Source organism: Mercenaria mercenaria, chromosome 15 (assembly GCF_021730395.1).
Source record: "Mercenaria mercenaria strain notata chromosome 15, MADL_Memer_1, whole genome shotgun sequence".
In the NCBI taxonomy this organism is placed as follows: domain Eukaryota; kingdom Metazoa; phylum Mollusca; class Bivalvia; order Venerida; family Veneridae; genus Mercenaria; species Mercenaria mercenaria.
Genome location: NC_069375.1, coordinates 24,294,413 through 24,316,586, shown reverse-complemented (window position 1 = coordinate 24,316,586; position 22,174 = coordinate 24,294,413). Strand labels below are relative to the sequence as shown.

General features: G+C 34.5%; 1 protein-coding gene across 18 annotated transcripts in view; it reads right to left on the bottom strand.

The window, feature by feature from the left end:
• The window catches only part of LOC123548533 (spectrin alpha chain-like), a 59,336-nt gene extending 37,269 nt beyond the window's left edge, over positions 1-22,067 (bottom strand). For 16 of the 18 annotated variants that reach the window (XM_045335856.2, XM_045335893.2, XM_045335908.2 and 13 more), the window contains exons 1-14: positions 21,910-22,067; positions 7,831-8,088; positions 7,152-7,277; positions 6,642-6,782; positions 6,028-6,308; positions 5,367-5,511; positions 4,838-4,954; positions 4,398-4,571; positions 3,885-3,986; positions 3,259-3,396; positions 2,602-2,790; positions 2,048-2,203; positions 1,185-1,327; positions 533-707 (exon numbers count right to left, since the gene is read on the bottom strand). In XM_045335856.2, the coding sequence (XP_045191791.1) occupies positions 533-707; positions 1,185-1,327; positions 2,048-2,203; positions 2,602-2,790; positions 3,259-3,396; positions 3,885-3,986; positions 4,398-4,571; positions 4,838-4,954; positions 5,367-5,511; positions 6,028-6,308; positions 6,642-6,782; positions 7,152-7,277; positions 7,831-8,076 (2,133 nt within the window). In that variant the 5' untranslated portion in view covers positions 8,077-8,088; positions 21,910-22,067. Of the gene's footprint in view, positions 1-532; positions 708-1,184; positions 1,328-2,047; positions 2,204-2,601; positions 2,791-3,258; positions 3,397-3,884; positions 3,987-4,397; positions 4,572-4,837; positions 4,955-5,366; positions 5,512-6,027; positions 6,309-6,641; positions 6,783-7,151; positions 7,278-7,830; positions 8,089-8,793; positions 8,918-15,807; positions 15,938-21,909 lie in introns of those variants that run through there. The other 2 variants (XM_045335866.2, XM_045335876.2) reach the window with 2 other exon arrangements.
• Between the last annotated feature and the right edge of the window lie 107 nt (positions 22,068-22,174).

Genomic DNA, 22,174 nt, shown 5'->3' with positions numbered 1-22,174 from the left:
ACAGATACTAAATTTCTCTGTTAAAACAACTATGATATACAAGTATCATTCTGAAACTAGTAACATGCAAATAAGCAATGTAGAAAACAGTGTGCATGAACTTCAAAAACCATGCAAACTATCTAATACAGTGAAACATTCTTATTTCATAGAAAATGAACTGTACTTTTTACAACACAGTAATATTTAGAAAACTGCTTCTGCTCAAGTTTGATCTCCTAAACGAACACCTCAAGTAAACTTTATTAATTAAATTGACCCAACGAATTGGCTTTATGGAAAAACCGATTGATAGATATTTTAGCATTCTTTACTTAAACAGAATTTGTATCAATACCATACTCTAAAGAAAGATTACATGGACAGTAGAATACTCGTAACATTTCATGCAACTAGTAATGCTAGAAGATAAATGTGTATATAAATAGATTAAAATAAACATACGAAAATAAACAATTTACAAAATACAACACCTATAGCAAGTTATATACAAGAAATAAATTTAGCCATTAACATGGACAGGAAATCTCACCTTGCCATAATCCTCAGACATAAGCTGTCCCTCGATTTCTGACAGCCATGTCTCGATGTCCTCTACGTTACGGTTGAACTGCTGCTGTTGACTTGCCTCCTTTAGTTTGTTACCCTTGAATTCTGTCTGTCTCTGGAGATTTTCCCACAGTTCAAGAATCTCATCAATTCTTTCTCTGTAATAGAATGAAATCAATTACATTATATTCCATATAAACTGAAAAATTCTACCCAAAATTAAAGATTTACAACAAAATATTCACCAGTGAAGAGAACAGCAACTATTTCTGACATTTTCCTTTGAAAAATCTGGCAGCTTAAATTAAAATTTTGATGAAAAAAACTGTCTTCTACCTTTTCACTAATTTTTTCATATTTCTTTAGGAGCAAATAATTTTTAAAAATCAATGCCACACATTATCCTACAAAAGAATTCAACTACTATATGTGGGGCCAATATTATTACAGCTGATCTTTATCAAATTTCCTTCTTAAACAAGAATGTTTTTGTTCTGGAATGGTAGTCTTGTGTGATTATAGCACTGCAAGACAATCATCTTGGAATACAGACATGTTCCTCTAAAAATGCTATTCCCAGATGTTTGCAGTCTACTAGTGTAATACCTACATTTATATGAATTTAACATTATTACCTGATGGTGTCTGAAGCGTAGTGTTCCTCTGCCAGTAGTTGTTCACCTGATGTTGAGATGGCCTCTATTCTGTTCTTGTTGGCTTCGATCTCAGCCTCAAAGTTCTGGTGCTTCTGTACCTTTGTCTGAAGGTTGGTTGGGTCCTAAAGGATATATTCACTTCATGCATTACCTGTTACTTTCACTACCTGCTATATTTTTCTTTTATGATTCTACATTTTCCTTTTATGATACATCAACGATGTTATTTTATTATTGCTTCTTTGTATTGCATTCTATTTCAATAAAACACTACACACTATACTAGCAGAATAATACATTATACCTTGTTCCTGGAGCTCCAACAATATAAACATGTTTTCAATCAACAAGTAAGTGGCAAGTTCTCCACAAGCAGAGACTATCGGAAATGACATGAATCAAGTATCTAGCACACTTCAGAATCTAAGATATGACCACCTATACATGCAGCAGAATGATTTTCTCTTTATCACACTATGATGGTGGATCTTTCAGTGCTATATTACAGTATCAAAGTGGATATAATTACTAATGGCAATTTTTAACTGACATCAAATGTTTCCATACAATCCATGTTTTAAATTACAAAAGCTTTATAAAACTGCAAAATGACAAAGACCTAAACCATTTACATCTTGACTGTTGTTATAGTACAACTACACAATTTAGGTCACATGGTGACTTTCAGCCAGGCGGATGGCTTTCTCACATGCAGCGCTACAAAATCCCAACGTGATGGGCAAGTGATTCTAAGTCACCAACCTTAACCACCCGTCCAAGGAGGCCTAAATCATTAAGATCTCCAACAATAAGATCTACAGAACATTTATATATGAACAAACCAGGTAGTTCTCATCAGAGGCTGTCTTGAGTTTTTCGTTGATCCAGCTCTTGGTCTCGTCACAATCTCTCTGGAAAGTCTGGAACTTGTAGGACTCCTCCAACAGGTGGCGCCTCAGTTGTGATGCTTCATAGAGACGATTCCTCCTCGTTAATAACTAAAAATACAAAACCATTTTTGTTTACAGATAATTAAAATTTGATCATTTTTCTCAAGACCAGAGAAAAAAAATTTTTAACAGCAAATGTAACATTAAAGTATTTTACAAAATTAAGAAGTAATAACTTGATATATTTTTCCTTCTAATTTTTATCTAATTTTTAAACTTTTCCTTTTCACTGGAATTTCCTTATTTTTTAAACATTATTTAAACAATTTAACATCTGCTAACCTAACATTGTTCCTGTATTTCTCTGAAAAGAATTTGTCCCTTACCATTTGCCCAATTGAACGGACAGTCTGTCCTAATACCAACAAAATCTAGACAGATAACCGACAACAGTAAAAACCTCAAAAAGGAGATGAATAAGTTCCAAAAATATATAAAACACATACCTGATCACGTCTTGCTGCAACATCATCAGCTGCATAGTGCTCATTCTCAATCAGTTTAGTAGCAAACTCATCCAGGGCCTTGATCTTCTCTTCCTGGGCTGCCAGGGACTTCTCAAAGTCATCGTGCTTCTTAAACAGAGCCTCTACACTGTCTAGAGAGTCACCCAGGTCTTCATTGGCCAGGAAAGCCTGAAATATCAAACACGCTAAGGTTACTTTCATAAAATGTGAAGATGGCTAAATCTTTCGATACAAATAAATGACTTTTGCATGAGTTTATGACATCCAGTTTCATCATTTTTACCTGCACTAGAAGGCTGCTGTGTAAATATAAAGGGATAAATATGATACAGCCGTCAGACTGATTAGGTTCTGGCTAATTTGAACATTTTTTAATTAAAATATGCCACTGAACAGTTTTCCTTGACTTTTTGCTTTTTAATACAGATTTATTCTCTCCATGGAACTGACTGATTCCAAACATAATACAACACTGGAGAATGCATAAATTTGCAATTTACGTCTTTGTTTAAATGACCACAGTGTCTTTTTAACCAGCTGTGGAATAAATCTTAATATGTCCATACTAAATTTCGTCAAAGTGTTCAGGTTATATTCCTTCCATAGATGGAAAGTGTTACAGTATGAAGGAAATACCTCCTGTTTGGTCATCCAGGCATCAGCTTGTTCGGTGTCCCTGATAAAGAGTTGTAGATCCATACACTGTTCATACAGGATACGACGCTCTTCCCACATCTCCAGCAAACTGTTCTTCTCTGTTGACAGTGTTTGCAGCTGAAAAATGATACAATTTCACATTTTATTAAACAATTCCCAATATCTACTTACAATTTTTTCCCCCGATTTTTTCCTGGTGATCCAAGTAGTGCTGGTTTTCTTCACCAATACCCATGTGCATGGCTATCATGATACAATTTTTTAACATTTATATATCTGAATTATTGTCTTATCTATCATCTGGTTTCAACTGTTTTCTAGCTAAGGGTTTTATCTAGGTATACTCAAGCTACTGTTACTATGAAGCAAATGTAAGAAATGCACATCTTTTTGTCTTGTTGGTTTTGATGTCACACGAAAGAACAATTCAGGTCATATGGCACCATTACAGCTGTCAACTGAGGAAGACCCCTACCTTCTGCTAGTCAGCTGGATAGCTACCTTAAATGATGATGGGAGCAAGATTTAAACTCTAAGAGAGGAGGGGCAAGTGAATGGAAGTCAACCACCTTAACCGGGAAATAACCATGTACAATCTAACATACCTTTTCTCTGACTTCATCAGCAGCATAATGGTTGGTATCAACAAGTCTGTTACCAGACTCCATAGCCGATCGAAAACTGTCCTCACGAGCATCTATCTCACCCTGTAAAACAAAAACAACTTGAAAATATTTATATGTTAAATTTAAAACGAGGCCATGAAATCAAATAAATTCATGCAACACAAATTTCTGCAATTATTAACACACTTTATTATATTTATAAATAATTATACATAATAAAATTATAGACATCTAGCCATTTTTGATATGAGAATTTTTAAAACTTAAAACTAACCCACCGTTGAAAAAAAAAAAAGAATCATAATCTTACTGAGCTAATTCTACTATAATTCATTAAAGCAGTAAATTTATCACTGCTACTAAAACCAAATTGTCTTTTAGCAGATAGTTTTGTGTTTAAATCTTTGAAGAATAGTACCCATATACAACTTTACTCCTTCAAGTTACCTTTTTTGTAAATCTCAGGTTGAATATTAATAACATATTAAATACCTTATGTTCCTGGTGTCTCTCGAGAAGGGCCTCAGCTCCAGCAACGTCCTTGGCCAGATCATCTGCCGAGATGATGGCCTTCATATCATGTACCCAGGATACCAAATCACGAAAGTCGGCCAAGAATCTGTGAAGGTGGTACGAATCATCAAGTCTGGCTTTCCTCTCTCCTCCCTGTAATATAAATTAAACCTGGACTTACAGAAAATGTTTTTACAATTAAACACAATGTATTTATTACTAGATCTATAAACACAGGCTGTATAGTTCAAAATTTACCACTATATATGCATATTTTGTAAAAGCAAATGCAGCACTAAGATTAATGCAGAAGTTGCTCTAACTGGAGGCCGTTCATTAGAAACGCACTGGAGAAGGGATATAAAATGACTTGAAATTCAGTGCTTTTATTCTAATCTACCTAAATGAATTTTTTTTACCTTATCCTTCAGGCGTGTCCAGTTATCTTCTATCTCAGTCTGTTTGTTATTGATAGCGTCGGCATGATCAGGGTGGATGTCTTGTAGACGTTTAGACTCTGCTCCAAGAGCTGACACCTGTAAATAAAAGGAGTTCAGTTAAAGCATCCATCTTTTTATCAATTATACAAAATTCTATTAAGAGATTTTAACAGACTGAATTCTTAGTGTTTCAAAAGTAACTTCATACATTAAAAAAAAAATCTTAAAAATAAAGTGCAGCACTTGTGTTAGGGAAGCTACTGCCGAAGTAAGGCTGTAGAGTGAAATATTCAGCATTAAGAAACAGCTCTGAGGTCAGCCTCATAATAATACTCTTCATGGAGAGGTGCATGTTGTACACTCTAGAGGAAACTGAACAAATACTGGAAAACTTAGAAAGTGACAGGCTTGTGACTAGTTGTCTCAACTTGGTTTTACAAAATGAAAGTTATCTTTAAAATTGATCAAAACGACTCAAATTATTACTTCAACGATAACAAAATCTCACCTTTTCGTTAAGAGCAGCCAAGTCTCTCTCGACTCCCTCATGTTTACGTCTGAGTGCTTGAACACTGGCAAGGTCACGGCCATAGTCGTCTGTGGAGAGGATAGCATCTTTCTCCATGATCCATGCAATAGTCTCATCAGCATCTCTGTAAAATCAGAGCAATCTTCACTCGCAATGTGTAAATATTGACACACAATCTTTGAATAATCCACAGATAATACTGAAGACAAGGCTGGGTGGTTTGACAAACTGTTCTCCCATGAGTATTAACCTCTAGTAGTTGCATCAAAGGTATAAAACTGAGTTTGGAAACCAGTCCCAAAAATCAACCTTGTCACCAGTCAATTCAACAATTCTGCTTGGAAACTACCAATCAGATGCTGGCATATATTGAGACTGGTCTCCAAACTTATTTTTATAACCTTATAATATTGACAAACATGTTACTTTTCTGACTCATTTTTTTTCATTACAAGTGTTGCGTTTGTTCCAAGAACAGTTACATTCTCTATTATGAAATAGTTGTTTCAAAGCAAAAGTTGCAATTAAAGTAAAATGATTAAGAATCTGTCATATTTGAAAACAGTTGATAGAGTAAGCCATGTCACTACAATGAGGAAGAAACATTTACACAATATTCTCTGAACAAACATCAACAAACCTATTAAATCTCTGAATCTCATGAGCTCCGAAGAGTCTTTCCTGTCGAAGGAGTGACAGTTGTTTCAGTCTGGCCCAGGCCTCATTCACTTCATCTCTTTTCTGTGTGATGGTCTCCTCGTCTGGGTGTCCGTCCTCCAGCAGCTGCTGTGACAATGTGTTCACTTCTGTCACCTTGTCCTCATGGTTTTGTAAATCCTTCTGGAACTCATCAAATTTCTTCTGTAACACTTCAACATGCTCAAGATCTTGTCCAAACTCTTCTGATGTCACGAAAGCTTCCTACAATTCAAATGTATGTTTATACAAATAAAACTGCAAAAAAAAGAAAGCAACAAAAGTAGAAGTTCAATTTCTTACAAATGTTTCTCTTACTCCTAATTTACCATACAAGTTGTAATTTGATAAGTGTATACTGCATTTGCTTTCCTTTAAAATGGCATAATGAAATATGATACTTTCTAACACTGTGTCTGCTGTAATTCTGTTAATCCACACTCCTGTGATACTTTCTATCACTGTGTATGCTGTAATTCTGTTGCTCCACAGAACTATGCAAACTTCATGTTCCTAAAACATTGCTGAAACCATAGCCAGCAGATCACTATTACTTACCCTATCATGAATCCAGAACATAACCTCGTTACATTCTCTCATGAACTGTACAAGTTTCAATGCCTGCTGCAATTTGGTTCCCTTCTCCTTTAACTTAGACAATAACAGCTCCCATAGTCTGTGTAACTCATCAAGGCGCTCCTGGAAAAAGCACAAGTTGATTTTGAAACCATCTTCATAGAAATTGTTTCATACAAAAGGATTTAAAACAACTAGTCTTTCCAGGAAATTAACAAATGCAATTTTCACATCTTTCGTTCCAGATTTTCTGATGGAGATTGGGAATTTATTTTCCCATTTATTGTGTCTTCAATGCTATTGTTATAAATGTGTTTATAATGTGTTTCACAGCTCGTGATTGCACATCTGAATATGACATTTGTTTTTACGGAAATTTGTCATCAAAAAGAAGAGTAAACCTGTTATGTCCCACTTAGTTTTCGTTAATAAAATCCCAATACCACAGAAATCATTTTATCATACTTTTCCAAAACAAAAGCAAGCACCCACCTTGATGATTTCAGAGGCAAAGTGACCTTGGTCGATCATCTCAGTTCCGGTGTTGTCAAGGACAACAATAGCATTGGCATGGGCAGCAACTTCAGCTTCAAATGCTTGGTGCTTCTGAATCTTTGCCTGAAATAGTCAAACAGATTATGCAAAGAAACTTCCAAAAAGATTCCTGAACAACAAGAATTTAACCCTTAGCCTGCTAAATTTCTATAATGGACTGGTCCATCATTCAATTTGGGCAATACCATTTATTATTCGAAGGGGTGTTTACCTAAAATTTACTGACTGAATAGCGAACAGTGCAGACCATGATCAGACTGCATGGATGTGCAGGCTGATCTTGGTCTGCACTGGTCGCAAAGGCAGAATTACTGCCGCCAGCAGGCAAAGGGTTAAGTATTCATGTTCTTCAGATAACTTGTGTGTAGAACTATAGATACATGCATCTACTTAATATTTCAAAGACAGATTCTAAAGAAGTCTTCTTTTACAGATGAAAAATTCTGAACTAAAATTGCATAGTGATGCAAATTTGTTATTCATGTTTTTATACAACACATTCAAAGGCATAACTTTAAAACTACATCAAACGATTGCAAGCGGAAAATTCTAATTAAAAACAATAAGCTGACATGGCTTTTTGGAAAATCTTCTCGTGAGAAATTATGTTCCATACCTGTAAATTTGTTGGATCTTTGTAACTCTCATCTGAGGCAGTCTGTAGTTTCTCATAAATCCAGCTCTCCAATTCATCCGCATCTCTCTTGAAGTACTGGTATCTACGTGAATCCTCGAGCTTGTTACGACGGTCCGAGATGGCCTGTTTGAAAGCTGAATATCGACCGAGAACCTCTTCTCTGCGCTGCTGGATGTCCTCAGCAGTCTCTAAGATCTTTATCTCTCGAGGCTGAACCTCCGTCATTGTTACGCTTTACTGAAAATACAAAATGTTTTTTTAATTTTTAATATTTTGTACAAGTTAAGAAGATTTTTCTAAAAAGTCTGAAATATAATCAAGTTGTTATTATAAACAAATATCATATATCAAACCGAGGAGAAATAATAACGGAAATGTGTTGTGGAGTGGGGTTGGACGTTATGACTATGGAATTATTTTATTAAGTTATAAATGTTTTCTTTTCAACCTTTAATGCAGTTTTTTCACTTTCTTCACTCTACACCAGCTGTACAAAATAGATTAAGAATCCTGAAATTCTGTATCCATATATCATCCATCAGATTCTGTACAACAATATAATCTATATTAGGATTAACTATGACAGCCTTATACATCAATATCCTTCTTGTTCTCTCCCCAGTCTAAGTGTAATACCACAACACATTGCACGACTGCAAAAAGATATTATCTAATTACTCTTATCTTAATGAACATGCACAGGATGAGAACTATAAAGGTCTGTACAATATTTTCATAACAGACACGGCAATAACATAAACCAGATATTTAGCTACTGCTGCCTAATGGAATATTCAAGATGGCTTCCACTCCCCCAAAAAAATCATCACCAAGGTCAATTCTAAACTATCTTCATCTGAACTTCTGAACTGAATCAATCATTATGTAGCTAAATGTACCTGTACAATTTTTACTGAATTTCACACAAACAACAAAAAATACCTCTCTAACTGATATAAATTATTTAATCCTGATCCTAGACAACAATAAGACTGTACATTCCAGAGTAGCTGAGTAATTCAGACTGGGAAAATCAATATAGCTTAGGCATCCCGTTCAGACTCTGTATTGATTCACTGGAAGCAACTAGTTACCTCCCTTTTTATGACTCTTTGCAACAACTTGGCTCACCTCCATAAAAAGAGCTGTTGCTCATCAAGAGAACCCCTTGCACACAGTCACAAACTTCTTTAGATTAATCAGTCTGACTTAATACAAAAAACAACAATGTCATGTTCAGACTTTGTTTGTTTTGGGTTAAAAGCCTTTTTCCAACAGTATTTCAGTTATGTTACGGTGGGCAGTTAACCTAATCAGTGTTCCTGGATTCTGTACCAGTACAAACCTGTTCTCCGCAAGTAACTGACAACTTACCTATATGAATCAGAGGTGGAGGAGGAATGATTTCAGACAATGTTTTCTATCAAATCGTCACAGAGAACATAATTATGCCTCGCTCAGGGATCAAACTCGTACCTCGCTATCCGTAGATCTGCCCTTTCCCTAATGAGCTAAGCAGGCGGGCTGGAAAGATTGGTGGCATTGAAAGCAACAATTGCTAATCTTTGTTGTATTGCATTTGTATCTTAGACTATTCTATATTCTAAGCTGGCCCCTCCAAAATCACAATAATTTTTACAAGATACTGTACACTGCAGCATAATCTAAACAGAAAACACTCAGACGCGACTGCAACCTAAATTACACCATTCTTGGGGAAAATGGCTAGCCATTACAGTGAAACGAAAAGGCAATCAAATACAAATGAAATCTACTGTATAAATGATGACAAAATGTTTTGCAGAAAAGTGATTATTGCTCTGGCTGTGTCTTTATTTCCTCTTTCTTCTCCCTAGAGGGTTTCCTCCATTGACTTATTTCCAATCAATATTGATGTAATCCATTAGTGCAGTAATGTTGTATTATGTATTATTGTTACATATTATTGTTCAGCAGTTTTTGTTGGCACACCATTTCCAAGATCAATTACTATAATGCAGTTTTGGAAAATCTGTCCTATAGATCTATCTTACCAAATGCCATTTACCACGTTTTATCCTTATATAACAGAGGATTGTCAGCCCCTTTTCTATTCAAAAGTTTTTTCCTCTAACTGTGGCAGAGAAACTTCCAAAATGTTAAAATACCAACAGTATCATAATACTTTTTGTAATCTGGGAATATTGTAAATTGGTTTTTCACATGGGCAAATTTTTGAAAGCTAAAAGAATTTCAGCCCCAAATTTAATGAAGTCAAGAAACGGGTAATAAAAAAATCTGAAACGAAATTCCCGTTAATACTGGTATGTGCATGTCTACTTCATATTGAAGTATCCTTTGGAATCATCAAGATAAACATTTTGACCAACTTTCATAAAGATAGGGTAAAAAAATATGGCCTCTGCAGTGTTAACAAGCTTTCCTTTGATTTGAGTGGTGACCTAGTTTTTTATCCCAAATGACCCATTTTCGAACTTAGCATGGGAATCATCAAGATAAACATTCTTACCAAGTTTCAAGAAGATAGGGCCATAAATATGGCCTCTAGAGTGTTAACAAGATTTTCCTTTGATTTAGGTGGGTGACCTAGTTTTTATACCCACATGACCCAGTTTCGAACTTGGCCTAAGAATCATCAAGATAAACATTCTGACCAAGTAAGTTTCATGAAGATAGGGTCATAAATGTGGCCTCAAGAGTGTTAAAAAGCTTTTACTTCGATTTGACCAGATGACCTAGTTTTTTAGCCCATATGACCCAGTTTTGAACTTGGCCTGAGATCATCAAGATAAAATTTATTAATATTCTGTGTCAGTTTGTACTAAATCAAAGCATAAATGAAACCTCTATATGGCTGAAAAGGCCAAAACCCTTTCAGGGGCAGTAACTCTAGAACCCATGATAGAACCTAGTCAGTTTTCAAAAGGAACCGAGATCTTATTGTGACTCAAGTCATGTGTAAGTGTGATTAAAATCAAATGTAAAATGTCACTTCTATCGTGTTTATAAGGTAAAAATTAACAAATTTTGGCTCTTTCAGGAGTCAATCAGGGGCCGTAACTTCGGAACAGATTACTGGATTTGTAGGATTCATCATGAAATCCAAGATATATTGTTGCTAAAGATATTTTGCAAGTCTGTATCAAATCAAACCATAAATGAAGTCTCTATATGGCTGCAAAAGCCAAAATAGCAAATTTTGGCACTTTAAGGGGCCATAACTCTGGAATCATAATGGAATCTGGCCAGTTTTCGAAAGGAACCGAGATATTATGCCAATACAAGTTGTGTGCAAGTTTGATTAAACCCCATTGCAAAATGTGGTGTCTATCATTTTCACAAGACAAAATAACAAATTTTGGCCCTTTAAGGGGCCATAACTCTGGAACCCATGATGGGATCTGGCAATTTTTCAAAAGGAACCGAGATATTATGCCAGTACAAGTTGTGTGCAAGTTTGAATAAAATTGATTGCAAAATGTAGTCTATCATGTTCACAAGAAATAGTGAACAGACGACGGACAGACGGCGTACAACGGACGAAGGGCGATCACAATCAGACATGAAAGTCCCAATAACATAAACAGGTTCACTTCATGCTGATGACGTTAAACAAGTTTCATTTGAACTGGATGGGAATTGTAGTAAAAGTCAGGTACAGGTAGTTCTAATATCACTAAGTCCAAATACTGGGCATAGCTCAAAAAATAATAACAGGACAAGAAAACACCAACAATATGGCATATCCATCTCGTGCTGATGAAGTACAACAAATTTCATTTCAACTGGATGAAAACTGTAGGAGTTGAGTCTACAAGAAAGTATGACGGATGGAATGACAGACAGTTCTGCAAAGGAGTTCTTCAATCTGACATTCTTTGAAGCTTATGCCTGCATGGTAAACAATGTTTCATTCGAGTTTTCCTCGTCAGAAAAAAGATAAACATGTTTTCCAACATTTTTTCCTACTTAGTACTTGCCTGTGAACTTTTTGTGACCAATCTGGTCAGTCTCATATACTGCATTACTGCAGAATTTTCCTTTTTAATAAACCAACATATCTGAAAGTGTTCAATGTTTTCATGACTTAAAGGATTCTCAAATTTTCTTAACTGGAACTTTTTCCTCTCACAGTTTCCCACCACTCCTTTGAAGGAAAACTTAAGATTTCCAGGGATAAAAAAAAATAGAAATTTCCTATAAATTACCAAGAAATCGGAGACTATGTCTGGAAAGGAGTGTTAACTTGTGTCTTGTGCCTGTCTGATCAGCACAAAATGATCACCCTGGGATATATTACCACAAATCGATTTATAAAGCAATATACCATTCACTAAACACACAATTCCAAATGCCTGGCAGAGAGGAAAGTAATAATGATGTATCTCCCTTACAACTTAAGATACTGTGAAATCATTAATATTCGTGAGGGACTAATTTTTGTGGATAACGCGACTGAGTCAACCCACGAAATTTAATCCCAACGAATAAGTAAACTCCCATTCATTTTATGTTCAAAAGTTGAAATCCACGAATTCATATCCCCATGAAACTGCAATTTTGACCAAAACCACGAAATTTCATGCCCACGAAATTAAATGATTTTACAGTAAGACTAAAAAGCAGTTAGAAGATATATAGGTGTTACAGCAAACTTGAGATGATCAGATGTAATCTGCACACTCAGGCACTGGGCAATTATCTTGTTTTCTGCCTGTAAAATCTAGCCTATTCTGGAACAAATTAGCTATTTCCTTTCCAGATAACAAGATTACATTTTATTTAGTTTCAATCTAATCAATGAGTACTGTCAATCAATAGATGTTATGAAGATATATGGTATACATTCAATGTCTGCATTTCATCTCTGCAAGAAAAGAAACCTCTCTGCTCCCCAGTATTTTAAAATACACTTTATAAACTTTCCAAAACGCCTGACAGGAATTTGGAGTAGTTTGACGACTACCTTTCAGGATATGTTTAGACAGGCCATCAGTTTTTTCTTTTAATATCCTAGCACCCTGACAACCCTACCACCTAACATAAAGACGGAATCGCAAATATTCCATTAATATTGCATGTTTTGCTGTCTGAACCTTAACAGATGTTAAATGAACTTTTGTCCATTGCTAATAAAATCATTTCTTCATGTTATACAATTTCAAGTTAAATAACAGACAGAACTTCAATAAATCAAAATTCAATTTGATATACATATATGTGAAGCAGTACTAAGGAAAGGTGTGCAATATGATATTTCTAAGCATCTGTGGTGACAAAATATGGAACAATGCATTATCCTGCACAAGCAAAACACACTCATAAAATCTAAATCTGAAAAACTTGTAGTATACAGTACTCAACTAAATTTTTCAGACAATTTTCAAATGATGCTCGCGCTGTTACATAGGAGTGTAACAAAAATAGACCTACACACTGAGTATATATTTTAAAGAAATCAATGTCCTATAAAAGCAAAACATTTTCAGGGAAAAGTGCACTTACTTTTTGCCATTAAATTCAAGAGGTAAAGAATGATACAGTACAATCCATAGTAAAGAGTGTAAGCACATATCAGTAAAGCCACAGCCGCTAGAAACAAGTCCGGATGATCCTCTAAAAATGGACATTTTTTCATTGGAATCCTTTAATCCGTTCTCCTAATCCACTTCTTGTAAACAGATTTTTGTTAATACTTCTCTTATCATTGTTATTTCACATAAATAATTCTGCTTGTTCTCATCTCCAAAAATTCAAGTTTCAATTTAAAAGTTCAATTATTTTTTCAATCGGACAATTCTTAGTATCCTCTTTACAGAAATCGAAGGAAAACCAATTAATTTAATCATTTTCAAATCAATTTCTAAAATTATTCACTTGTAGAGAAATACTTGTTGCGCAGACAAAATGAATAAAATACAAATACGAAAATTTGTGATCAATATATTCTATAGTCTTGACAACAGGAAATTCCTATCAATTTCAAAAATCAATTTGTACAGAGATATTTCTCCTTTAAAGTCCATTTAAATAGTTTGAAGAAAACAACGCAACAAGTTGCTTTCTATTTCCTTGGCTCTATGTAAACTGCTTACTTGTATTGATCCCGTCTATCACTGAGGGCTTGAAACAGAGCATCAAAGTCATAAATCAAGAATATTAACTTATGCCATAAGACATACTCCTTATAAGGAATAAATATATGTATTTATCTTTCATAATAATTGTTGTATTTCTGGCATTTTCATTAAAAGGTGCTGTATGTTATTCTGCTTGGTAGGTTTACACTTTTGAGAAAATGATCAAAGACAATGTTTGGACCTTTTCCCTGCAAAATGTCAAAATGGGGGGAAAAATAACACTTATCAGCAGATACAACAGAAAATTACATTGTATCCTTTCTTTTTCATATTTCTATATCCTGAAATCAAAACTTACATGTCAACTTTTACTCATAAATGGTCTAAAAGCTTTTCTAAAAGACTTGACATTATACTGCAATGAGTCATATTCCAAACCAATAAATCAGTACGAAAGTTGCAGTTTCATTTATCAGTCATGACAAAATCAGATACATCAATTATGACCAACAGAAATCATTCAATGATTCAAATATCATTTACATTAAATTTTATCAATTTTTAATAGATGTCAGATTTCACTTCAGTAGTTTTGATTTCCTATCCTGGCTGCCCAACCAAGGTAACATTACTTTTGCATTTATAAACTTGTATAAAGTTAACAAATGTACCTTGCTAATATAAGAGCTACTAAATTAGATTTGTCAAAGACAACAGTTACTATTTTTTCAGCTGAAATTCATTACAAATACAAGCCTGTAGCATTATTACCTCCCTTTGCCTTCCAAGACAAGATAGAAATACGTGAATTCTGAAGTTACACAATGTTTTAAACTTGCCTTTTGTTTCAGATAGTCGAAATATCCAATATCTATCGAATACAAATGTAAAAGTAGAAACTGAAATAGAAACTGAAAGAAAAAGTCCACTTTTTAAATACTTATCTATATCAAAGGGAGATAATTACAAAATCAAAATTTCATAGAAAAATAACAAATCATGCAATTTTAATATGGATCTACTTCTATGTCTTTTTGTTTGATAAATGTAACTCTTACTGTAAAAGAATATACGAAAATTGAAAAATTTCATAAAAAAAACAATGTTGCTGAAAGAGACTAAGTTACCAACACATTTTAGGCGAAAAATAATTCTCCGAGTCTGAAAGTGACTTGTGGTACAAACTGACTGACATAAGGTTTTTTCCAAGATATCCTTACAAATAAGCAAAAATGTTGTGCAGAAGGTAAAGTAAACCATTGAAACGCTTTTGAAATAATGCAGAAAATTTACATTCTTCTTGCATTTTTACCAATATCTAACTTTTATTTTAACCCACTTTATTATTTTTTAGTGTCATCTATACATTCAATGTCAACCTTGGTGAAACTGAACATGTTGAAAAATGTCACCCAAACTGTGGGCATGTAGCTTTAAATGTTACTGATGACCTTTAAGCAAAATTTAAAGAGACAGACAAAACTCACTTAATTACCTCAAGGCATTTACCTGCAAATCAATACAGTGTTACATGTAAATGTCATCAAATAGGTATTTCAAAATGTCAAGTTATTGGGATATAAATAGGATTTCAGTCTGACTCAAAAATTTCACCCTAATAGGCTGGACTGACCAGGCTGGACTGACCATTTAGAACATTTTGCATACAACCTTGCTAAAATCTTTTTAAAGGCTTATATCGTCAAAGTATAATACAGACCTTCACAATTCTATAAACACAACTGTTCATTTAACAGATACAGGTCACTAAAAAAATAAATTTTGACCAAGACCTCATATACCAGCGAGTTCACACTATTCCTAGCTTGAGGCAACCATGAAGAAAAAATAACACCACAAATTATGTGCAACCTACCAAAACTGCTGTAATATTAAAATTCCATCTAACATATAAAGAGCATTTATATCAAACACAAGTTCCTTCTTCACCGAACACACTAACAATGTTGTATGATAGCTGGCAAGACTCACTACCAGCTGTGAATGAAGCATGAATGCTTGGCTTATCATCATAACATATCAGTGATGCATTCCACAAATACCATACTTCATCTATTTCAATGTCCATGGTTAGAAACCATAAAATGTCCGCTTTAGCCCTTACCTTGCTAAATTCCTATAATGAACTTGTCCATCTTTCAATTTGGACTGTACCATTAACTGTTAAAAGGGGTATTTACCAAAACAATACTGACTGAACGGCGACCAGTACAGATCATGATCAGACTGCACAGATGTGCAGGCTAATCATGATCTACACTGGTCGCAAAAGCAGAATCAGTTGTGTCCAGCATGATAAGGGTTAAACACAAACCAAAGGTATAAAAACTTTCATGTTTGATATTTTTGTACAGATAGTAATACTTCTTAAAATATTCGCCAAAAAATATTGTGAGAAAATTGTGAGTCAACAGTTTTAATGTGTCCTCTGATACACAGGGTTAATTACTCTTAAAATGTAAGTAAAATCACCCAAAGGAAACAGAAAATTTATGAATTTATTTTTGATGTATGCTTCAATCTTGACGGGAATCATTATCTCACCAAGTTATTAATCTTACTTTATGTGTCATAAAAGTTAATCAAACAATCAGAACTGTCCATAAGACAGCACGGTCGACTTTTCTCAGAGCTTGAGCTTGACTCATTACCCATTTAAAATATATGTAACAATTTTTACAAACCATTTATATCAAGTAATTCTATGCCTCACTCCATACCCCTAGACATTTCCCCTGTTCCCAGTGGATCAAGTTTACACTGAATATGGAACAGCAAGAATATATATACAGTAACTATGGTAGTGACAAGATATGATATTTTCTAGGTTCCCCCCTGCTGCATTCTCATCTCTCATCATCATACTATTGATAAAGGCCAGTCATACATAATTTATACCATCTGCATATACTCCTATATGATACACAACTTGACATTTTAAGACATATTTCCTACCATCAAATATTCATTTTACTGCAGTATTGGTTATGTTCACAGTGGTTAACCAATTATGACAAAAAAAGGTAATTTAACATTTTCTGTTTTTGCTTCAAATAGCTATCATATTTACATTTTACCTGGAGTATAAACCCATTCATACCAAATTTGTTTCCATGGTTACCTAAGATTTTACCTGTAGAGATAATGGTTTGTATAAACAAGAGCACCGCCTTGCGGGTGCTGACGCTCATCTGATTTTTTTTGTATAATAGAAATATTGCTATCATGATTTTCTAAGTCTAAAAGGCCATCACTCTTGCAAAAGCAGGATAGAGTTATGTTTCTTGATGTACAGTGTCCACTTATGATGTGAAAACTGTTGCAAGTTTAAGCAATAGCTTTGATAGTTTATGGAAATGTTGACTTAAACATAATATTCAACAAGAAAATGATTTTCTAGTCCAAAAGGCAATAATTATTGCAAAAAGCAGGATGGAGTTATGTTGCTTGCTGTACAGGTCAGCTTATGTGTGAACAAGGTTGAAGTTTTAAAGCATAGCTTCGATAGTTTAAGAGAAAAAGTTGACCTAAACATAAACTTAACCAAGAATCTGAATTTTCTAAGTCCAAAAGGCCATAAATCTTGCAAAAAGCAGGATGGAGTTTGTTTCTTGCTGTACAGGTCAGCTTAGATGGTGAACAAGTGTTGCAGTTTAGAATAGCTTTGAAGTTTAGGATAAAAGCTGACCTAACATAAAACTTAACCAAGAAAACTGATTTTCTAAGTCAAAAGGGGCATAATTCTTGCAAAAAGTAGATGGAGTTATGTTTCTTGATGTACAGGGTCGCTTATGATGGTGAACAAGTATTCAATTTCAAAGCAATAGCTTTGATAGTTTAGGAGAAAAGTTGACTAAACATAAACTTAACAAGAAATCTGATATTTTCTAAGTAAAAAGGGGCCATAAATCTTGCAAAAAGCAAGATGGAGTTATGTTTCTTGTTACAGGGTCAGCTTATGATGGTGAAAAGTATTCCAAGTTTCAAAGCAATAGCTTTGATAGTTAGGGAAAGCTGACTAAACATAAAACTAACCAGGCAACGCCGACGCAGACGCAGACGCCGACGCCGACAACCGCTCAAGTGATGACAATAACTCATCATTTTTTTTCAAAAAATCAGATGAGCTAAAAATATTTTCAAGAGATTATTTTGTTTGATTTCAGGTAATTTATCAGTTTGGCCACAAGTACCAGTGAATAACATTGAAAATCACAAAAAAAAAATACTCAACAGCTTTTCTAATTTTACTTTTGCCAAATTTTAACAGATTATAAAATGAAAATTAGACACTGATTTCTCTGTAATATAATGAAAAATAATATTAAATTGGAAGTTAACTCATTCAAACAGATACAAAAAGATTACCCTTATAATCAGTTTAATCCCAAATGACAGCAGTATGAACATATCAACTGATGAAATTCAAATATATTATATTATACTGATTTTTCTACTGTGTTCAGTTGAAATGGAACGACTCCAAATGGAACATCCATCAATACCAGTGTCTTCAATCTAGATGTGTGACACCCCATTAATTGATGGATGATGTGGAGTATATTTTACAGAATAATTGAATGTGTATCATTTTATAAGTATCGAGAGCTCCACAAACTAGGGCAATATCAGGACTTGACCTTAAGGACCGCCCTATTGCCCAGGTCAGGTAAAAGTAGAGTGCGGGCAGGCAAACAATCATACTCATTTGCCTATTGGGCAACTAAAATATAAGAAAGATCCCAAGAAATACTTCTCAGAATATCATGTACTGCTGGGTTCAGGCAAGTAAAAATGTAGTTGGAATTGCCCTGTGGGCAAGTCCTCTAAACCCTGTAAAGTCGAGCCCTAAACATACACCCAAAGTTTTAGATTATAGGAGATCGAGCACCACCACAAGGGTGCAGCCATACAACCAAGCTATATTTGTAAGTTAAATCATGAGGGTTAATGTGGGTGTGGGTGGGGGTTATGGGTGATTGTGAGTAATGTCAGTTGTTGCACTCTGTACCACACCTAGGGATTTCAGTATTAAATTACTGAAGCAGGCAAAGTTGGAAAGTAGAATGTTTAAAGGGTCCCCACAATTAGAACTTTATTTGCTACAGGAAAAGAAGCCCTAGCTTCAGACCACTTTAGCAGGGGGAAACCCTCACACCCAGCTCTCCATGTCATCACCACCTACCATTTTTCCAAGCTTCAAATCATTACCTTGAATAGTATTAAGTTATGCTCTAGATACCAAATATGATGGACAGACTTGACCTCTGAGCTACATTTGTGACCTTAACTTTCGACCTACCAACCTGATTCCTGTATTCTTCATGTCCTTGTCTAGCACATATCTCACTCTTTCATATTCTGGAAACTTGACAGGTATGATTATCAATGCATTGCAGAGACAGTTATCATTACGAATAATTTAAATCAAATTTCTAAGTTAAAAAGGACCATAACTCTGAAAATATTGCTGACTGGGTAATGTCCCTTGTAATACATGTGCACACTGTCACTATATGCAAGTATTCCAAGTCTCAGTTGAATATCTTTGATAGTGTTCAAGATATTTGACTTTATCAAAAACTTTTTAAAACCCATATTTTTAAGTTAAAAAGGGGCATAACTATGACGAGATCACAGAGTGAACTTGGCGCCCACCATTGAGCCATTTCTGAATGTTCCAAATTTCAAGATTAGCTCAAGGTCAAAATCAAGGTCAAATTTCATTTCGGTAGTCGGTACACAACACTGTGCATGTGGTCCATGCATGTGGTCCAAATTTTAAAGCTGTAGCTTGAGAAATGTGAAAGTAAGTCACTAAATCGATTTCAAGGTCAAAGTTCATTTCGGCATACAAAACTATGCATGTGCTTCAAATTTGGAGGCTGTAGCTTGAGAAATGTGAAAGTAGGTACTAGTTAAAAATCAAGGCAGTGGCTACAATTACGGTACCGTAATCCTAGCCTCTCATTCTAGGATTACGGAAGTTCTGTATCCCTAGACACACCTATGAGGATAGGCTAGGATTACGGAAGTTTTTAAGAGGCATCAAATATATGTTAACAGGTCTAGGAAAGTGGAGTATTTACAGATTATCTGTAAATTTACAGATAATCTATAAATTTACAGATTTTTCAATCTGTAAATTTACAGATCAAGTGTTTGAAAACTGCTAAAATTATATTTAGACACAAAATCGCAGCTTGAAATTAATTGATTTACTTATGGTATGTATAAATAAAGGTCAATTGTAACTTTCAGTCATTTCTGTTGACTTTGATTTTTCTTAAAATGCCAAAAACTCAAAATCAACAAAAATGGCTGAAACCCACAAATGACCTGAATTTATGCATGCTGTAAATAAACCAATTAATTCCAAGCTGCGGTTTTGAGGATAAAATGTAATTTCATCAGTTTTCATACACACAATCTGTAAATAATACTAAATTTACAGATTGAAAAATCTGTAAATTTATAGATTATCTGTAAATTTACAGATAATCTGTAAATACTCCACTTTCCTAGACCTGGTTAAGACATGCATAAATGATACTATAAGGCAAGAAGCAGTTATTTAACTCGAATCAACTTATTATGTAAAGTATAATACAATAAATTCATTGAAAAAAATACTTAATTCTTAAACTTATTGATTACCGGACGCCTAGTCCTATCAATAAGACCTGACATAACATATTTTAACATTTTGACGTCTATCGGTTATGTCAGGTCTTATCGGATCGCCATGTATAACATGTAGTGAGAAGCGAACACACTTCATGTCGCCTCTAATCTTCAAATTATGAACAACAAAACCCAATCCGAAGTGAAAGAACACTACTTACACCGAAAATAATCCTTTTTTCAACTGCACATGTGAATAATTATAAAATAAAAGTTACTTTTCATATATAAATATCGAGTTGTTTCTTTCCACTGTATGTATTGCCGTGTATCTGTATTATGGTGTGCAACATTGCCGGTCTATTCCGAATGTTGTGTAAACACAGTTTATTTTGACAATCAATTTTAGACGAAATATTTTCCCTCTGGATCAATTGGCAAATAGTTCACGTGGAAAAATGTTTTCGTCTAAGTCGATTCTAAATATATTATAACCTGCTGAATATGCTTGAAAAATGGCGGAATGTGTATTGAAAACTGTACACAATTGACGTATATTGGATATGAGGGCTTTTAAAGGTAAATTTAAACGATATATTACTAGAATATGATAAATAACGGTAGGCTGGACTGTCTAAACCTGCGTATATCGTATATTTTTCGTGTGAGAAAATGCTACATTTTACTGATTAGGGCCCTTTTAGACGTTACAATGCAGATTGAAAATAAAATGTAATATAATAAAATAATGAATGTTGAAGGTAAAATGAGCATGTACACGTCTAATATTTTGGACTACCGGACGCCAAGAAAACCCCAAGATGATTAGCTAGGCGTCCGGTCGTCGGACGGCTAGAAGTTGAACGCAGGCTACACACTAGAAATTTTGACAATCTAGATGTATTAGGGAGACTAAAATAATCCAGAAGCCAATGAAGAACCAAATGCATGCACTTCTTTGATAAAAACTATCGAAATTATTAACATGGGCTCTCGGAATTAAGTAAAGTGGTAAGGCTATTTTCCATAGGGCAAACGAACCACTGTGGCCATAGTCGACCTAACCCTAACCTCTAGTCAGTATATTAGAGTCATAATTTTAGTGGTGCAAAGCCTGGACTATGGCCGACAAAACTATAGAAAGTAGTGTTTCCCTAAGTTCAATACCAGAGATGGGCGCGGCCGGTCAAACACGCCTGGAAAAACATACTACGACACCGGTTTGCAAAACTCCAGCACAAAATTTGGGTACATTTTATCAAAACTTTAGCATGGAATGGTTTGTTTGAAATATAAAGAATACGCTCAATGTTTATACCAAAGTAAAACTTACAATTCAACCGTCAGTCAACAAATATGCCGAAAGTTTGCGACGATATCAAACATTGGGTATTCCAATATGGCGGCTATTCAAGGTTGACGCACTTCCCACTTATGTGATTAAAGGTTATATTTTCGAAATTACCTTGTTTTTTTTTATACGTGTGCAGCATGAAAGAAAACAGAGTACTAGAGAAAATTAATATGTTCAGTTCTTTATTTAAAAAGAATACAAAAAACGATGCTAAATGTTAAACAGGCCAGAGATATTTGCTAAA